General features: G+C 36.1%; 1 protein-coding gene across 6 annotated transcripts in view; it reads left to right on the forward strand.

Moving 5' to 3' along the window:
• PPM1B (protein phosphatase, Mg2+/Mn2+ dependent 1B) overlaps nt 1-11,634 on the forward strand; it is a 74,087-nt gene extending 62,453 nt beyond the window's left edge. Inside the window, exons 6-9 of one of the 6 annotated variants that reach the window (XM_036262212.1) lie at nt 30-55; nt 3,173-3,239; nt 10,626-10,670; nt 11,541-11,634. In XM_036262212.1, the coding sequence (XP_036118105.1) occupies nt 30-55; nt 3,173-3,239; nt 10,626-10,670 (138 nt within the window). In that variant the 3' untranslated portion in view covers nt 11,541-11,634. Of the gene's footprint in view, nt 1-29; nt 835-1,029; nt 1,803-3,172; nt 3,323-5,867; nt 5,884-10,625; nt 10,671-11,540 lie in introns of those variants that run through there. The other 5 variants (XM_036262210.1, XM_036262213.1, XM_036262215.1 and 2 more) reach the window with 5 other exon arrangements.
• Nucleotides 11,635-19,589: the final 7,955 nt, after the last annotated feature.

Here is a 19,589-nt window from a genome sequence, read left to right on the forward strand (position 1 = left end):
ATAATACTCTTCCTTTTCTCTTCCTGTAGGGTGCTGGAGATCTAGAAGACCCATGGTAGCCTTATAAACTTCTAAAATGCTTTTGATTCTGAAAATTGGGGGAAAATCTTTTAATCACAATTTTCTTCAGTACAAGGGAAAAATATTCTTGTGGATTCCCAACGTTTTGTGATATGAGCAGAAAATCACTAGCATTTCCCATCATTTGTTCATATTTGTGTTTTCTGAAAATTGCCACTTGTAGCATTGCCTGTACTACAGTATTTTTGCCAACCTCAGGCGTAGTGATTACATCTGTATTGAACTTCTGACCCTAGAAACCAATGGAGTTATTTCATCACAAATAACAATTGTGCCTGAGGTGCATGGGAATATAGTTAGCTGTACTCTGAAGATACATTATGGTTTTTTTTTTTTGTTTTTTGTTTTTGTTTTTGTTTTTTTAAACAAGACACACAACCTATAAGCATGTAAAAGTAAAGAATTGTATGAGATTTTTTTTTTTTTTCAATTCACTAAGTTGAAAGCCTTTTGCAGCTCTGTGGCTTGAAATTTCATTTGAGCAACCTACTATAGGGTATATATTTATTAATTGTTATTTAATTTTTTTTCCAATTTTACCTGTATTACCAAACTGGGTTCTCCAATAATGTCCAAATTGTAATGTTGCCTGCTTCAAGATAAGTGTATTTGGCAATAATATTATAAACTCTTACAAATTTTATGCATGTATCTCCTACATACTCAACTCTCACTAGAAAACCTTTGAAACCAAATGGATTAATTTATGGCTATTTATAATTTGCTTCGACATCTCACTGCTGCAAATTTTTTAAATGATGAAACTTGCCTTTATAATGTAAATTGTGATTTTTGTTTTACATGTGGGTTTCTATAGTTTTAATTTTTCAGCTTTTAAGATACAAGTTTTGTGTAATTTGGTATAATTTTTAATTGTTTACGTTACTTTAAAAGCTCAGAATATCACATTGAAATGACTATAAATACATTTAAAATTATCTATTTTAGATCTAAGGAAATATTACAGAGATATTTTCATGGGTTCAGTAACCTTTCATTTTATAACATTGGGCACGGTACAGAGTGGCTGTCACATAAGGTACTTGAAGATTATTAGTTTAATTCTATTTTTACAATAACCTTGAATTCTTTTTGAGTTTTGCATGTATCCAATTAATGCTGACCACGAAGAGTAAAATATTTATCTAAAAGTTATTGGGGTAGGAGAAGCAATGAATGTATCCATTTGTACATGGTTTACATGTTGTGGATGCTTTGTAAACATTTTCCTGTATGTTTAAATTGTGTTTCAGCAGGATGTAATTGCCCTTGTGTATAGTTAAAATGAGTCATCATCTAGTCCTGTGTGAAATGGAATTCATGGTATTTTCTGTAACGTTTTCCTGAAGCTGTTTCTGGAGAGCCACACATTTGAATACAGACAGCTTCCTTGATCATTTGATTTATTGTGCATCTGATTTTGGCCTAAAAGGAATTATTGCCACAATATATTTTATTTATTCTTTAGATTTTAGCCTTGTAAGTTAAAGTGCTTTACATGATGATGTTAAAAGCTATTTGTCCCTTTCCTGGGTTTGGGGGTTGTTAAAAGATAGGGAATGAAGAATGCAAAATGGTTTATTGTTCAACTGTCCACTCTGATCCAATCCTGTACTGCTAGTACCTTTCCAGTATGATATTGTGTGTTTCATACAATGCAGTGAACATAACCAACCTGTTACCTAAATAAAGAACTGATAAAAACAGTGTGACATATTACTACTTGGTATGATTTTTAAAAATAAAAGTCCAGTTTTGAATGTTATTTTAAACATTTTGTATAGTTAGAATATTGTGAAATGTTTCATACAGAACTGTGTAGTTGAATTATATATAATTCCAGGGAAGAATTAACCAAACTCTATAGGACAATACTTTGAACCCTTCTCCACTCCAAAATATTTTTTTGTACCACTTTTAAAAATCTTTCTCTGGAAGTTCAGTGGCCCTTGAAATATAAATAATGTGTGCGTTAGCAAAAGAAAAACTCATTCAGTGTTTACTAATATGAATTTTCTAGTCCAGCTGTTCTAAGATATTTTGGTTGCAGGACCCTTTTATATTCTTAAAGGTTGAAGGTCCCAAAGAACTTTTGCTTTTGTGGGTTATATCTGTTGATAGTTATTGTATTTTAAAAAAAGAAAACCATTGCCTATTAACATAAAGAGCATTGTTTTATTTTTTTTTAAATTCAAAACTAGAGAGCACTGGCTCTTGTTTTGTAAATTGGCTGGATTCTCATGTCTGCTTCTGCATGCAGTCTGTTGTAATATAGCACTTTGTTTGAAATATATGAAAAAATCTGGCCTCACACACACTGTCTTTGGGAGAGTATTTTATTAGCTTCAGATAATTGTGGATATTCATTCTTCTTTGATACATTATCAAAACTTCAGAACTGGTAGTTTCTTGAAAGTTAGTTGCAATGTGAAATCTGAAACTATTCAACTTTGTATTCTGTTACATTAAAATTTGATCTATCTTGCAGTTCGAATAGATCTACTTTTGCATGATTTAATAACATGCATTGGTCATTTGGAGAATACTGGTTCATCGAATTATGCACTTCTTTAGATAGATGTATTATGCAGTGTTTGAAATATTTCGGTTAATATAACTGACCTCATCAGAAAAATCTTAAGTGTTGGGAAGCTGCCAAGCTCATGGTGATGGGTACAAATTTTTCAAAATTCTATTTTTCATTTAAAAGGTGAAATTTTATCATTGGCAACAAATATTGTCAGTTGTTTTCCTTAAATGACAGGCTTCATTCATTTTAGAAAATGTCTGCTCAATAACCATAGTCAGTCATTTGTGTTCTATGAAAAGTGGCTAGTTCAGCACACATCTCAAATAACACGAAACAACCATCACACTTCAGCATGCTATAGAACCAGCATTCCCATTTTATCATATAGGGTATTAAAAAGGTGTGTACTCAAGCATAGAGTGGCAGTAAACTTAATGTTTAGTGCTTAAGACATTGTTAACTGAAACTGGTTTGTTTCCCCCTTTTTTCTTGGTGAATGCAGCAGTGAAGGTACAATAATGATTAATGTATTTGGTGCTACTGTTTCTTGTGTGCGCATAGGTATCTGCAGTTTTACCATCATTTCTTTTGCACAATCAGTACAAGTATCAGTACTAAAAAAAACAATGTAAGTATTGCCCTGGCCGGTGTGTTTCTGTTGGGTTGGAGTGTCATCCCACACAGCAGAAGGTGACGGGTTCAATTCCCGGTCAGGACACATACCAAAGTTCTGGGTTTGATCCCTGGTTGGTGCGTGCAGGAGGCAACCCATTGATGTGTCTCCCATCATCTCTTTAAAAAATACTCGAAATAAATAAAATAACTTAGTATTAATAAGAAAACAGTTTTGATTTCATGGAACTTTTTAGAATGTTCTCTGGGACCCCAGACTTGCAGAATTACTGCCCTTGTCCTTTTGGAGAAGGTGTGTTCATTTATTCCAGACATCACAGTATAACAGTAAATGAATGTTACGACATACAGATGTGACAAAATTTACTTGGCAGTGCAAGGAGGGTGGGGTAAGGTGAAACTTAGAAAGCAAGATAAAGTAATCTTTAGTACAGCTGGCCCTCGTTTATCGCGGTCAATCAGTTCCAGATTCTACTGCGATAAATGAATTTCCGCGAAGTAGGATTCTTCCTTTATATGCAGTTGGCCCTCGGTGTAAAAACCGCGACAGAGGGAAGCCGCAAAGTCAAAGTGCAAAGTGTCGAGGGACGACTCTATTGTACTTTTTCTCCCAGAATTTTCCTTTGATGGGTTTCATTGTGGAAAATACGATGTAAGGTTAAACTTAATAGAGTTTTACATAGCATATATTTGGATCTTTATTTTGCTTTATTGATTTGAGAGAGGGAGGAATAGAAACATTAATCAGTTGTTTCCTGCACGCCCCTCACTGGGGATCCAGCCTGCCACCCTGGGAATTGTGCCCTAACTGGGAATTGAACCAGTACCTCTCAGTCCATGGGACAACACTAAATCCACTGAGCCACACCGACCGCCTGGATCATGTTAATCTTTTTAGATATCTTCAATTGTAGATTTATTTGTGTTATTAAAAAAGTCTCACTTCTGCCCTGGCCGGTTTGGCTCAGCGGTTAGAGCGTTGGCCTGCGGACCAGAGAGTCCCAGGTTCGGTTCCGCTAAGGGCATGTACCTCGGTTGCAGTTTGTCCCCACCCCCCGTTGGGGTCATGTTGGTGGCAACCAGTTGGTGGTGTGTCTCTCTCTTCCCACTTCTCTCCCTCCTGCTCTATCTGAAGAGAAATGAAAAAGAAAATTAAAAATGTCTCATTTCTGATTGAATTTTAAATCCATGTCTTAAAATCATTTTACTATGGCTGAGATACCACATCAGGTCAGGCAGATAAAAACAGGACTTTTTAAGTGACAAGTGGATCGGGTCTCTATGCTGAAGATTTGGGGTTTTGTTTTTTGTTTTTTTCGTTAGGTTTTTCAATTCTCTTGATTTTTTTTTTTAAACACTTGAAGTTCTGTCACGTGTTGTGTCTTGTCCAGTTATGAGGCCTGGTAATTATAACTTAAGATACTTATGACTTGAGTTTTTGCTTATAAATGTGTTTGGATAGCCTCATTTCACCTTGTCAGTTGTATTTTCAGACATGTGCAAGTCCGATGGGTTTCGATGCCTTCGTGGTGCTGTCAGGCGCTCTCCTACCAGCTAACTGGACACTTCTCATAAGAAACCATAGCAAAATTTAAACTGAGATGGTTGCCAATATGGAAACAAACATGAATATATATACACATCTTAAAAGGCTTAGTTTGGTTGGGCTTCTTTATTATCTAATGTAGCAAATGTTGAAATATCAAATTGCATATTTTTGAGGTTTATTTTTAAAATAACATCTCTTGCCCTGGCCGGTTTGGCTCAGCGGTTAGAGCGTCGGCCTGCGGTCCAGAGGGACCCGGGTTTGGTTCCCGCTAAGGACACGTACCTCGGTTGCAGTTTGTCCCCGGCCCTGGTTGGTCGTGCAGGTGGCAGCCACTCGATGTGTCCCTTTCATGTCGATGTTTTTCTCTCCCTCCCTCTCTCCCTTCCACTCTATCTGAACAAAAAATGGAAGAATGCCCTCGGGTGAGGATAAAAAAATAATAATAAAATAACATCTCTTTTTGAAAGAAAAAATCTAAGCAACAAATACTTCCAAGTTCCTTCAAGTCGAGTTTGTTAATATAAGTACAGTTTATACCCCAGAGTCCCTTTCTTAATGCTAAACGTAGAAATACTTTGAGAGTGTTTTTACTTTTCTTTTTGCCCATTGTCTTAGTGATTTATGTATGTTTTATTGTGGTCCAGAAGGAAAACTAGATACTAATACAGGATAAGATGCTTTTCAGGCAGCACAACAGATTCTCACTTCTTGCTGGCTTTTTTAGCTATGGTATTTTCTCTCCCTTACTTTCTGTTTCAGTTTTATTCTACCTGGCAAACATGCCTGTTAACTATACATATCATTCCTGCTCAGATGTAACTGGCTGCCATGCTGTTATAATTCAGGCATGGGGGTTCATAACCTTGGCGTTAAGAGGTTATTCTGTCTTTTCATATCCACAACTCTAATGGAACACAAAAGAACCATAATTTATGTATGGCTAGAAGCAAGGGTTTGAGCATTTTTTCCTTAATAACCCTAATCTATAATATTGGCAACAGTGATTTCTTTAGTGATTAAATATGTACTTCAAATGTGTTCTTTTGTTCTTTCCATATAATATCTACTTGTAAGAAAGTACTTGGACATGTGTTTGAGGTGAAGAGGACCAGCACAATCCAAGAATTACTCTAATATGTGGGTCTGATACTTTTTCCTGGATTGTTGACGCTTCAACAGAACTGTGCTTCATTTCCGAGCCTCGAAGAAATGAAGTGTAATTTATTTTACCAAAATAACATGGTAACTTTAGATAAAGGACCATGGATTTATTTTTATGAGATTTTGCCTGTGAATAAGCATCTTTTAAGTAAGTTGATATAGTATAAAGCTTATTTTAAATACTTCTATTTAATGTTTGCATTAAAATTTAGGTAAGACTGATTGTAGTTATTATAGCACTTTGAGACTCTTGAAGTTACTGGATATAATTAATTCCTGGAGTTGTAGGTTCTTTAGGAAACTACAAAGCTTTTTATGAAGAGTCTAATTTTAAAATTATGTATGCTCAAAAATAAACTAATAGGAAGTTCAGCTCTTCTTAAAATGTTATAATTACCAGAGGAAGTTACTAGAGTACCAGTTGTCCACTTCCAGAGCAGTTCTTTTTTGTGTTAACTTTTGGGATTCCAGTTAAGATTTCATTAAGATTCAAAGGTTCTTTGAAAAGTTTGAAAGCCACTAGGATCAGAGAGTATAAATACAACTAGACAAATGAAACCAGACAGTTAAGTTACTCTTTTACAATATTAGGCTGGGCCGTGAGGACTATTTACAGGTTTTTATGGGATCTACCCAAATATTGCGGTATTTTGTTTTATTTAAAAGTGGGGCAGGGGATGTGGGCTTCAACCAAGAGTCAGCTATCACCTACCATAAGAGGTCAGTCACCTCATCGTCCCTTCCCCCACACCTATCCACCATGTTCGGTTAGTCTTGATTTTGGTGGGTGGTATTCCCAACCTCAGTTTTGAATTTTCTGCTCACATTATTACCTCTACATCCCCCTGTTCTACAAAACAAGCTAATGGTTAAATAAACTGGTATAGTGTTCACTTGTGTAACTAGACTGCAATGTATCCGTTTCCCCATTGAATATATAATTATTTGCAGCTTTTTAACTATTAAAAAACTAGTGGGCATCCTGGTATGTGTCCCTTGAGCACATCCACTACTATTTCTCTAGTATTTCCCTAGAAATAATATTGCTTGGCCCTGGCCGGTTTGGCTCAGCGGTTAGAGCGTCAGCCTGTGGTCCTGAGAGACCCGGGTTCGGTTCCCGCTAAGGGCATGTACCTAGGTTGCAGTTTGTCCCCGGCCCTGGTTGGTTGTGCGGGTGGCAGCCACTCGATGTGTCCCTTTCACATTGATGTTCCTCTCTCTCCCTCCCACTCTACCTGAGCAAAAAATGGAAAAATGTCCTCGGGTGAGGATAAAAAAAAAAAAAAAAAAGAAATAATATTGCTTGGTTACAGGGTATGCATATCTTGTATTTCTGATTACATGTGAGATAAACATCTTGGCCTTTTTGTATTAGCCATTTGAATTTCCTCTTCTCTGAACTGAATGTTCATATCTTTTGCCCATTTTTCTTTCTTCTTTCTTTTTTCAATTAATTTTAGAGAGGAAGGGAGAACATAGATTGGTTGCCTCTCGTGTGCACCCTGACAGGATCAAACCAGCACCTTGGGTATGTGCCCTGACCAGGAATCAAACTGCCACCTTCTAGTGTATGGGACACTCCAACCAACTGAGCCACACTGGCAGGGCTCATTTTTCATTTTGATTTGTCCTTTGATCACTTATTTGTAGTATTTTATTTAATCTGGATGCTAATCATTTGTTATATGTGTTGCAAACCTTAGTCTTTATTTAAAAAAAAAAAGGTTTTTTTAAAAAAATTATATATGGAGGTTTTTGTTACCAGTCTTTTTCAATATGATTTGTGCCTCTGTACTTGTTTAAGAAATCACCATCTCAAGTTTGCATCGTTTGTTTCCTTTAGTTTTAAAGTCTTAGTACTTCCTGAGCACACATATTTAGGTTTTTAATCCATCTTGAATTTACTGTTATATAGTATGAAATAAGGAAGCTCATTTTTTCCATACAGCTAACTACATGGGCCAACATCATGCCAGCCCTGTCAAATATCAGTTTTCCATATATTTATGATTCATTTCTAGTTCCTAAATTCAATTCTGTTGTCTTTTTATGTATCCCTATGCAAATATCACACCACTTTAATTACTGTAGCCTCATGAATTTGGTACCTAGCAGGCGTTCGTTGTCCTCATCTTATATAAACCTAGTTCCTTTTTAAAAAATATTCTTGTATTGATTTTTTTTTAATTATTTTTTAGAGAGAGGAAGGGAGAGGGAGAGAGAAAAACAGCGATGAGAGAACATCAATGAGCTGCCTCCTGCCTGCCCCCAAGTGGGGGTCGATCCTGCAACCCCGGCATGTGCCCTGACTGGGAATTGCACTGGTGACCTCTTGATGCATGGGACGACGTTCAATCCACTGAGCCACACTGGCCGGGCTAAACCCAGTTCCTTTTAATAAAAATAGAGTTAATCCACATTCTCTAGTTTTTAATGGCCTGCATACATTTTGGGTTCTAATATTGAAAATTGTGCACCTTGCCTATGAACATTACTTTTTGTGTTACTGTTGCACATTTACATTCTAAACTGATGTAGCACATGGGTCACTCTGCCCCCTTCCCCTGTGAGGCTGGACCAGTAACAGTGCCTGCCACACTAGACTGGAGCCTGAGGCAAAAGGAAAGTTGTGACAATGATTTTTGGTCTTTGTTTAAAATTTGATAATATCATGGTTTTTGCATTAGTTTTTATCCTTTTAAATGTTGCATTAAAATATCTTGATTACGGAACTTTTTTTGGCACCCCTTAAATGTCCCCTATGTTGTGCCTGCCTCCCATCAGCATAGTATGTGAGTTCCAGGACCTTTTAAGTGAGTGTTCCTGGACTGTTTTCCTGATTTAAGGCAGATGTTAACATGGAGGAAAACCGCAACCTACTAGTATCTTTTAGAATAAAATTGTGCACCCTACCTATGAACATTAAGCATAAAACGTTTTTTTCTGGAGCACTTAGTGAAATAGAGAGAAGGCCAGGCTAAAGAGAATCCTGTGCTCCAGCAACAGCTGATGGCTACTGACTACTTCCTTAGGCAGTGAGCCTTCTTTAATGCTTTGAAAACAATGCTGAGAGAAACAGCAAGTTCCAAAGTATGTCATTTATGTAAAATCTTAAATCTCCAAAATTTAAGAATTATTTGGAATAATCTTCCAAAGTTCATTCTCCACGCCCCCACCCCCATTTAACATCTTTGAAATTGAGGAGCATCTTAGGTCAATAGCATCTTACAATTGCCACTAGCTAGGCAGCTGTCCTGGCACAGTCGCACCAACATGGTCACGGCTATTCGTATTTCAATTCCATAGTTGGTTTTTGTACTCTGTCAGAATTGTGTTAGTTTAAATGCTGTTTAGAATGTCTTCAAAATGATTATGTATGATTTAACATAGAAGCAAAGTAATTATGTCAGCAAAATCCGGAAGCAAGAGTTTTAAAAAGTTTGTCTTAAAAATTTTATTACACTAAACTTAAGTGTTATTCAAGTATTGTTTTATAGTTTAATTGGAAGCATTTTTCCTTAGGTATACATAAAAGCATGAAATCTTAGAGTTGATGTGATATAATATATAATTTGTAGATACATGGTTGTATAAAATATGTTTGGGAATAGTACACATTAATTTAGATCAGCACTTCTGAAGCATTGGGAAGTATGAGATTTTTATTTTCTCTCGTCCCCCTGAAAAATAAAGGTAAAATGTGAGTGTGTTAAATCTGGGTAATAGGTAAGGGTATCATTTTTTTCTGTATGTTTGAATTTATAACACAGTCGAATTAAGAAAATACAGAAACTAAATGAATTTAGTGGTCCTGAGTTGCCTTCCAGGAAGAGTGCCATTTATATTTCCCACAGTGTACAAAATGCCCATGTTTTCTGCTTTCTTGCCAGTGTGGTGGGTAAAATATTTTAATTTATGATGTTTTCTTTAATTTTTAATTATTTATTAGTGAGATTGAATATTTTTCTACTATTTTGGCTAATTATATGTCTTTTTTTTTAGCTTATTCGTGTATGTGGCTTATTTTCTATCAGTACATTTATCATTTTTCTTATTGATTTGTGAGAGCTCTTTGTATATTTAGGAAATTAACCAATATTACCATTTTCCATTACATGTCATGAATTATTCTCCCCAGTTCACCACTTACCTTTCAACTGTTTTTTTGTTTGTTTGTTTTTGTTTTTGTTTTTTTTATTAAATAAGGATGTCCAGGGATGGGACTAGGAACAAAGCTGTCTAATAATCTGAAATGACCTAATTCCTGAAAAACTACTATCTCAATAACAGCCCCTACCCACAAATCTTATATCATGCTTCTCTGTTTCTGTGCTTTTTCTTACACAATAACTTTTTGTTCTGTGTCAGCTTTTCCTACAGGCAGAATAAAGGCTCTTTCTACTCAATGTGATTGGAGACGCACTGGAGAGTGCTAAGATGCTCTGATCTGAAAAGTATTCAGTAGCTCTCAGTAAAAAATATTCCATTTTATTCTCCATATACGTTTTAAGTCAAATTTAGTGGGTTTTATCTTTTTTACGTCTTTTTAAAAATTGAAAAAAATTACATATAGTGAACTGCACAAAACTTCATTGTTCAATTTGATAAGTTTTGAGAAGTGTCAGTTTTTTATATTCAAAAGACTTAGAATTTTATTGTTTTCTTTAACAGTTGCAAACTTCAGTTGTATACATAGACAATCTTTTCACATTCTGAGTAAGTAAATATTTACATATGTTTTATGGGGGGGGTGGGGGAGCAGAGAGAGAGAGAGAGAGAGAGAGAGAGAGAGACATCCATTGGTTGCATCCCACATGACCCGGACCGGGACTGGGACTGAGACGGGGACTGAACTGAAACCAAGGTACGCGCCCTTGACCGGAATTGAAAACCGCACCTCTTTGGTCCGCGGGCCAACGCTCTAACCACTGAGCAATACTGGCCAGGGCTATGACTTTGGTCTTTTAAAATTATGTATATAATACAGAATGAATTCATTTTGGATATAGCTGTAGTGCAAAAATTTAATATTTTTCATTATCCCTTTATACCAACTAATACATAAGCCAGTCTTTTCTCATTTATTTGAAAACTCCCTTTTATTATATATTCTTGTATATGCTTGTATGTTTATGAGTATTCTATTTCATTGTTTTGTATATTATCTGGTAAGGAAATTCTCCCTTATTATTCTACTTCAACAAAAATTGAATTATTATTCCAGATGAATTTTTGAATAATTTGGCCAAGATTTTGCTCCCAAATAAAAATCCTGTTAATGTTGAGTTGCTATTAAGGTAGATTAATATATAGGGGTTATTCATGTCTTTAGCAGAGATCTATTCCAGGAAAATGCTATATCTTTCTATTTGTATGAGAATTGTTTTAATGCCGAGTAACGTTTTATAGTTTTCACCATATGTTATACACATTTCTTAAGTTAATTACTTGTTATTTTATGTTTATCACTGTTATGAATGAATCATTTGCCCTAATGTGTTTTAAATTCATACATTCTTAATAGACAAATGCCTTCATCACCTACAAAAACAAACAAAAAATTTCCATTTCTATCATTTCCACCAGATGGCAGTCTTGGACACGACCATTTGTTAAACCTGCTGAGAGCTCTGGGAACAAGAAAGGCACAGTGTCTGGCAGACCTTCCAAGCCTCTAAAAGTACAAGGACAAAAAGGTTTTTTCATAAATCTGAAAGAAAAATGAACTCAACGTTATGTAATGATAGTGTTTATGCTGCTATTAATCTTATAACCCATTAGTGGAGGCAGAGAAAAATTGTCACTGTGTCCTTCAATATCATATTTTTCTCTGTCCATGTGATAAACACTTGAGGCTTCTTGGCAGTACTTTTTATTTTATTCCAGGGACTCTCATGGTTAAAGGCAGGCTTTAGCCCTGGCCGGTTTGGCTCAGCAGTCAGAGCGATGGCTTGTGGTCTGGAGAGACCTGGGTTCGGTTCCCGCTAAGGGCACGTACCTCGGTTACAGTTTGTCCCTGGCCCTGGTTGGTCATGTGGGTGGCGACCACTCGATGTGTCCCTTTTACGTCGATGTTTCTCTCTCTCTCCCTCCGTCCCTCCCTCCCTCCCTCCTACTCTATCTGAACAAAATATCGAAAAATGTCCTCGGGTGAGGATAAAATAAAATAAAAAAATAAAATAAATGCAGGCTTTAATCTGACATTATTGTTTCTATTCTCAAAGGACCGTTTAAGTCAGAAGTTACTGGATTTCTAAATGTGTATCTTGTGACTAGTTTTTATGATGTTTAGATCTCTTCTGAAATGAGGTACCATGTTTATAATTAATATAAAGGGAAGTAGGTTTGTAACTGGCTTATTCATGAATACAAATCCTAATAACCCCTTAAATTAGACACTTTCTGGCTTAATTTAGATGACTTCGAAGACCTCTGTTTACGATTATAGTACGTAGTGAATTTCTTGGTCAGGTAAGGAATCAGCTCAAATATTTTCTTTAACTGGCTTTTCCCAGTTGCCAAAAAATAGTACTTATGGACAACAAAACATCACCTAAGTAAGCTGTCCTCTCATACTTTTTATTATAATTCCAATTGTTAATTTACCTTTATATAATCAGGGAGTAGTAAATGACTAAATACACAGTAACTTTACATTCCTTTTCTGAGAGATTGTGTTTCCAATCTGATATTGAAAGGTGCACGAAAGTATGGTAAGAAAAAGGAATGTGTGTTTGGTCCTTGAGCACAAAGATATGCCAAGGTTAATTCTTGGTTTTTCAAGGAAAATTGATACAAATGTTCTGGGAGATAATATAGCAGAAATTTTGATAGTAGGTTTTTTAATTTTAAAAAGTGTTAATTAAATTTATTAACGTGACATTGGTTAATAAGATTACAGATTTTGGGTGTGCGGTTCTATAATACATCATTCATATGTTGCATTATGTGTTTGCCACCCAAAGCCAAATCTTCCATCACCATATTTTTTACCCCTTTTACCCTTTATTACCACCTCCCCTCACCCTCCTTTCCTTCTGGTAACCACCATACTGTTGTCTATGTCTATGAGTTTTTGTTTGTTTAGTTTGTTCATTTGTTGCTTTCAGTTTTATATCCCACATGTGGGTGAAATGATATGGTTCTTGACTTTTCTGTCTGACATTTCACTTAGCATGATATTCTCAAGATCCATCTGTATTGTTGCAAACAGCATTCTTTCTTCTTTACTTATAGCTGAGTAGTATCCCGTGGAATTATGTACCACATCATCTTTATCCAGTCATCCATCAAAACCCTGTGGTTCTTTCCATGTCTTAGAATGTAGATAATTCCATTTGGGAAAAACCGTGGAAACGTTTCCTTTCGTTTTTCCATCTCTGGATAATTCTATGATGTGGTCATGTAGATTAGCAAATTTATTTGCCTGGATTTCTTCATGTTTGTGTAATCTCTGAGAATGAATATTGAAATTGATTTATGGGAATCACGGCTATGTACTAATGATGCCTAGAGATTGCTTGTAGTTCTAAGACATACCTTTGACTGAGGCAGAATTGGAATTAATTAAAATTAAGTTCATGCCACACATTTCAGAGAGTTAGAGGTAACCTAAATTGTATCAATAAAACCGTAAGTTACATGCACCTGAAAGATTGGCTATGTAAAATTATCTTTGAAAAGGAAGGAATTCCTTTTTAATAACCCGTTTGTATTGTCTATATATATATAATTTTTAAAGAGCTTTTTGCTTTTTCAGGGCAAGCTGTACATGAATCTGGCAGGTAGAAATGTTTCTTATTATAGTGTAACTGTACTACACTATACAAGGGAAATGTCTTTCAACATAAAAAATGTACACATCAGCCCTGGCTGGTTTGGCTCAGCGGTTGGAGCATTGGCCTGCGGACCAGATAGTCCTGGGTTCAGTTCCCGCTAGGGGCACATACAAAAAAATAATAATAAAAATAAAAATAAACAAAAATGTACACATCAGTGCGGATTGCTTTAACACTAGGGCGGGGGTACCAGAATAAACTACATTATCTAGACTGATTTCACATCAAAAAACAACACATACATTTCAATTGTATCTCGAGAAAATTGTGGGAGCGAGGAGCAACACAAATGTTTGTCCATTTGAGGGAGAAAAGACTGGCCAATAAAACTGAATATTAAATGATATCAAATGATTGCAGTTTTACCTCCTCAAAAGATTGAACATAGTAGTTCTGAAGAATTGTTATGTGTGTGTTCTTCAAAGGTAGACTAATACGTTTTATAGTCGAACAGATCTTTAAATATATATTTGCAGAATCACTAAGTTGGTTTGACTCTCCAGGGACCAGAATCTAATTCCATCTCTTGGCAGCTCTCTGGTTCCAGTTGGTTCCCTTCATTTGTCTTAACTCTTGGGACCAGACATTTAATCACAACTAGTATGATGACTTCCAGCATCTTTTCTTTTGTAGTCCCTGTTATTTCAGTTATCATATATTGTGGCTTTCATTGTCTTTACCATCCAAGACCCTTTTCTCCAAAGCATGCAACCCGGAGGTGCACATTTATAGGTAGCAGAACTGTCATGTCCTTTGTTCTGGTTCATACTGTTCTATTTAACACCTAAATATTTGACTAGCTTATCTGACCCCCACATGGTACTGTTCGAGTCCTTCGAAGTTATTTTTCTGCTGTTTAATGTTCTTTTCTGTCCTTCACTGGTGCAGTCTGTGGTTTGTTTTTTTTAGCCTAGTTTGCAGGACCTTCATTTATTCTTATTTTTTTGTGTTAGATTCATTAACTTTTTGAGGTGTTTTGGTTCCATCTGAGATATATTTGCTTTTTTTTTTTTGAATTCCCAGTCACTCCAGAGTTTGATATTGGATAAAATAAGTCTAAGGGTAGTCGCCTGTGGCAGGCCTCAGAAAATTCTCTATAGTATGATACAGACTGACTGATGTATTAATCAACACCCACTAGGTAAGAATTAGTGCTGAACTGATCAGCCCATATGTCTCCAAGGTCATCTACAAGGGTAGCATGGGATCTTACATTCCTTGCTGAAGACCTGCATTTCCCAAATGTCAGTCAACTAACTGCCCCCAGAGGTCATGAAGTAAAAAGTCAAACTACTGATTCGTAGCAAATGATGTTCTCTTTCCTGAAGACTTAAAAAAAAAAAAACTTTTAAAAAATCCCAAAACATTGTTATAAGAAGGATCTATTCTAGGGCCTTCCCAGATCAGTATCAAGTTGTCACCATCTCTTACCTCTTCCAAAAATTGAAATGACAGTTACCCTTTCTGATGTTGTGGCTGGTACCCCCCTCTACACTTCTGTAAAACAGACTGGGCCCGCGGACCAAAGAGTCCCGGGTTTGATTCCAGCAAAGGGCATGTACCTCAGTTGCAGTTTGTCCCCGGCCCCAGTTGGGGTTGTGCGAGTGGCAACCAGTTGATGTGTCTCTCTCACATCAATGTTTCTCTCTCTCTTTCTCTCCCCCCACCCCACTCTGTCTGAAGATAAATGTAAAAATATCCTTAGATGAGAATTTTTAAAAAAAGTTAAAATAAAAACAAAAAAAACCCCACAACAGACTGGGCTACCCAGAAATAGTCTTAGATTTTCGGTATCATTTTTTGTTTTCCATCAGCATAAAATAGGAAGTAGAGTTCTTATTGGCCCTGTCACTTGTGTGTGACTCAGCTTATCTGGAACTTTCGCCTTAACCCCGTTCCTGTAGGGACTTGCAAACTTCTGGTGTTTGTTTTTCTTACGGTGTTTCTCGCATTACATGTGCGTTTTTGAAATTCTGAAATTGTTACAGTTCTTCCTGTGAAAACTGGTAGTTTCTTGTTTTATTGTTGTTGTTCTTAGGTACATCTCCCTATTTTAACCTATATGTATATGATTCCTCACCAAAAAAGTATTTTATAAAATCACCCCATTGCATTAAAAAAACAACAACACTACAACTTAGGGACAACCTGTGGCCGTGTGCAGCATGTGTACTGGACAGAGCAGGGTGGTGCCATGTGCAAAAGTGTGCTATTCACATCATAAGCAGTGGGGACTTATCTATCACAACTTTCCAGCGAAGTGTGGCAGGAAAGTGTTCTTACCAATAAAATAAGTATAGCTATATTGCAACAAATATCTGACAGGGAAAAGTAAAGTAAAGTAACTCAAGATAGGAGCTCTTTGGAGGAGTTTTTAAAATTTATCAAAGATGCTAAATTGGCTAGCAGCAGCCCTGGAGTCTTGCATTTGCTCTCTACATTCTTCCCTGCCTGTATTATATATACTTCCTTTAGAAAGGGAGGGAAGGTGTTGTCCTCGGGTGAGGATAAAAAACAAAAAAAGCCCTGGCCAGTTTGGCTCAGCGGTTAGAGCATTGGCCTGCGGTCCAGAGAGACCTGGGTTCAATTCCCGCTAAGGGTACGTACCCCGGTTGCAGTTTGTCCCTGGCCCTGGTTGGTCGTGTGGGTGGCAGCCACTCAGTGTGTCCCTTTCACGTCGATATTTCTCTCTCTCTCTCCCTCCCGTTCTATCTGAACAAAAAATGGAAGAATGTCCTTGGGTGAGGATAAAAAAAAGGGGCGGGGTTGAGGGAAGGTGGCACTGGAGGAGTGTGGCAGAGAAATTGAACCACATGTAGGCAATTGTAAAGGACTGGCTTTGGCTTCTAGCCTTGAATTCAAACTTCTTTATTTTTTATTGTTGAAAGTATTACAGATGTTCCCCTTTTTTCCCCATTGACCCACTCCTTCTGGCTCTCACCCCTCTCCTACTTTCCCCAGCGTAATGTCTGTGTCCATTGGTTGTGCATATATGCATGTAAGTTCTTTGGTTTATCTCTTCCCATCCCTCCCACCCCTCACCCCTTGAGGTTTGTCAGTCTGTTCCCTACTTCCATGACTCTGGATCTCTTTTGGTCAACAGCTTATTTTGTTCATTTTTTCCCATAAATAAATGAGATAATGTGGTACTTGACTTCTTGAAGGGCCTTGCAGCCACTCACTCTGGGTGCCCTTTAATTTCTTGTTTTCTTGACTTCCTTAATTAAAAGGCTCAAAAAAAGAAAGAAAGAATGGAAAAGAAGAGAATGCCCCAGATATGGAGAGCTTTGTAAATTTCTGCTGATATATATATATTATATTTGTGTATATAGATAGTATATTTATTTGTGCACATTTTTGTATGTACGCTATACTTCAATAAAATTTTATTTTAAAAAAGAATCATGGCTGATGCAGTAAAATTCATATATATTTATATTCATTTAAAGTTTGTGTCCATTAATAAAACACATGAAAATAGTTAAATAGATGTGGTGGGTATGCTTTGTATAGTGTGAACTGAAATAGAGATTGTGTTTTATGAGGAACTCACTTTCAGGACTGTATGGGGGTGGGGAGCCTTAAAGAGATAAGCAGCATTTTAATCAGGGTAAACTAAACTGCTGTAACAAACAGAACTAAACCTGTAATGGTTCTAACAATAGTTTATTTTTTGCTCATGTATAGACCAGGATGGGTGTTCCAGGTAAGTCTGCTTCTCTATTCCATGTGGTGATTCAAGTCTGCGACTTTTCCCATTTTGTGGCTACATCATTATCCAGGGCCCTATGTCATCTGTATCTAAGTAGCAAAACTGGAAAGTGAGCAAGGAAAAAGTATCCCTGCTTCTTAAAATTCTCACTAAATTTGGGGGGACTAAAATCATACAAGGCATATTCTCTAACCACAATGGAATTAATCTAGAAATTAATAACAGAAAGATAAGAACAACACACTTATAAATAATCTATGTGCCAAAGAATAAATTATAAGATGAATTAGAAAATCTTGAACAGAATGAAAATGAAAAGCGTAACATACCGAAAATTTTAGGCTGCAGCTAAGGCAGTACTTAGAGGTAAATTTATAGCTTTAAACATATTTTAAAGAATATAAAGTCTCAAAATAATTTAACTTTCCAACTTAAGTAGTAACTATAAGTGCAAGAAAGGAGAGAGACAAGGATAAGAACAGAAATCAATAAAATAGAAAACAGAAAATAGAAAAATCAATTAAATAAAAATCTGGCTCTTTGCAAATATCAATAAAATTGATTAAACTGTTCTGGAAAACACAAAGACAAATAATCAATATCAGAAATGAAAGGGCAGATATTATCATGGATCCTACAGGCAGAATAAAAGGATCATTATGAAAAATTTTATGTCAATAAAATGGATACCTTAGAGGAAACTTGAGACATCAATGAAATTCAACACTGAAAGTTAAAAAAAAAAAAAAAACCAACCAACAAACAAAAAAAAACATATCTCGTTACATTAAAAAAAGTATTTGACAAAATTTATTCATGATAGCAATTCTCAGCAAACTACAAATAAAAGAGAACCTGCTCAACCTGATAATGGGTAACTATGTAACACCTAACATCATACTGGATGGTAAAAGACTGAATGTATTTCCTCTAATATACCAAACAAGAATGTGATCTCAACACTTGTATTCAATATTGAATGAAGGTTTTACCCAGTGCATCAAGACAAAAAGAAAATTAAAATATACAAAGTGGAAAGAAACAAAACTGATTTGATTTGCAGATAACATAATTGTATAAGTAGAAAATGATAAGGAATCTGTAAATAAGATACTATAACTAATAAATAAGCTTAGCAAGTTCACAGGATACAATGTCAGTATACCAAAATATTATATTTATATATACTAGGAACAAACAGTTGAAAATTGAAATGAGCCTGGCTAGTGTGGCTCAGTGGATTGAGTGTCGTCCCATGGACTGAGAGGTCTGGGTTTGATTCCCAGTCAGGGCCCAGGCCCAGGTTGCAGGCTTGATCCCCAGTAGGGGGTGTGCAGGAGATAGCCGATCGATGTTTCTCTCTCAAATCGATGTTTGTCTCTCTCTAAAAAATAATGTAAAAAAAGAAAATTGAAATAAAAAATGTTAATAACATTTACAAGAGCATCCAAAACTAAGAATCCCAAACACCAATCAGAAAGAATATATGCACTCCTATGTTCATAGCAGTGTTATTTACAATAGCCAAGATCTGGAAACAGCCCAAGTGCCTAACAGTAGATGAGTGGATAAAAAACTGTGGTACATCTACACAATGGAATACTGCATAGCTGGGTGGAGGTGGGCAATGGGGGAGGAAGGGGGTACATCTGTAATAGTGTCAACAATAAAAAAAGTGACATATAGAAACCTTAAGAAAAACAAACAAATGAAACACTTGGAGGTAAATTTAATAAAATACATTCAAGACCTGAACATGAAAAACTACAAGCCATTTTGAGAGAAATTAAAGAAGACCTAAATAAATGGAGGGAGATACCGTGTTCTTGGGTGAAAGACTCAATGCTTAGTGGACATTTCTTTTTCTTTCTTTTTTTTTTGGTAGGTGCCCATAGCAGGAACTGAACCAGGGACTCTCTGGTCCGCAGGCCGATGCTCCAAACGCTGAGCCAAACCGGCCAGGGTTTAGTGGCCATTTCTTTTGGTAGAATTTGACAAATTGATTCTGAAATTTATATAGAAATACATATGGACCTATAATATTCAAAACAACATTGATGAAGGAGTATTAAGTTGGAGGATTTA

This window comes from Molossus molossus, unplaced genomic scaffold (genome assembly GCF_014108415.1).
Source record: "Molossus molossus isolate mMolMol1 unplaced genomic scaffold, mMolMol1.p scaffold_m16_p_15, whole genome shotgun sequence".
NCBI classification, from domain to species: domain Eukaryota; kingdom Metazoa; phylum Chordata; class Mammalia; order Chiroptera; family Molossidae; genus Molossus; species Molossus molossus.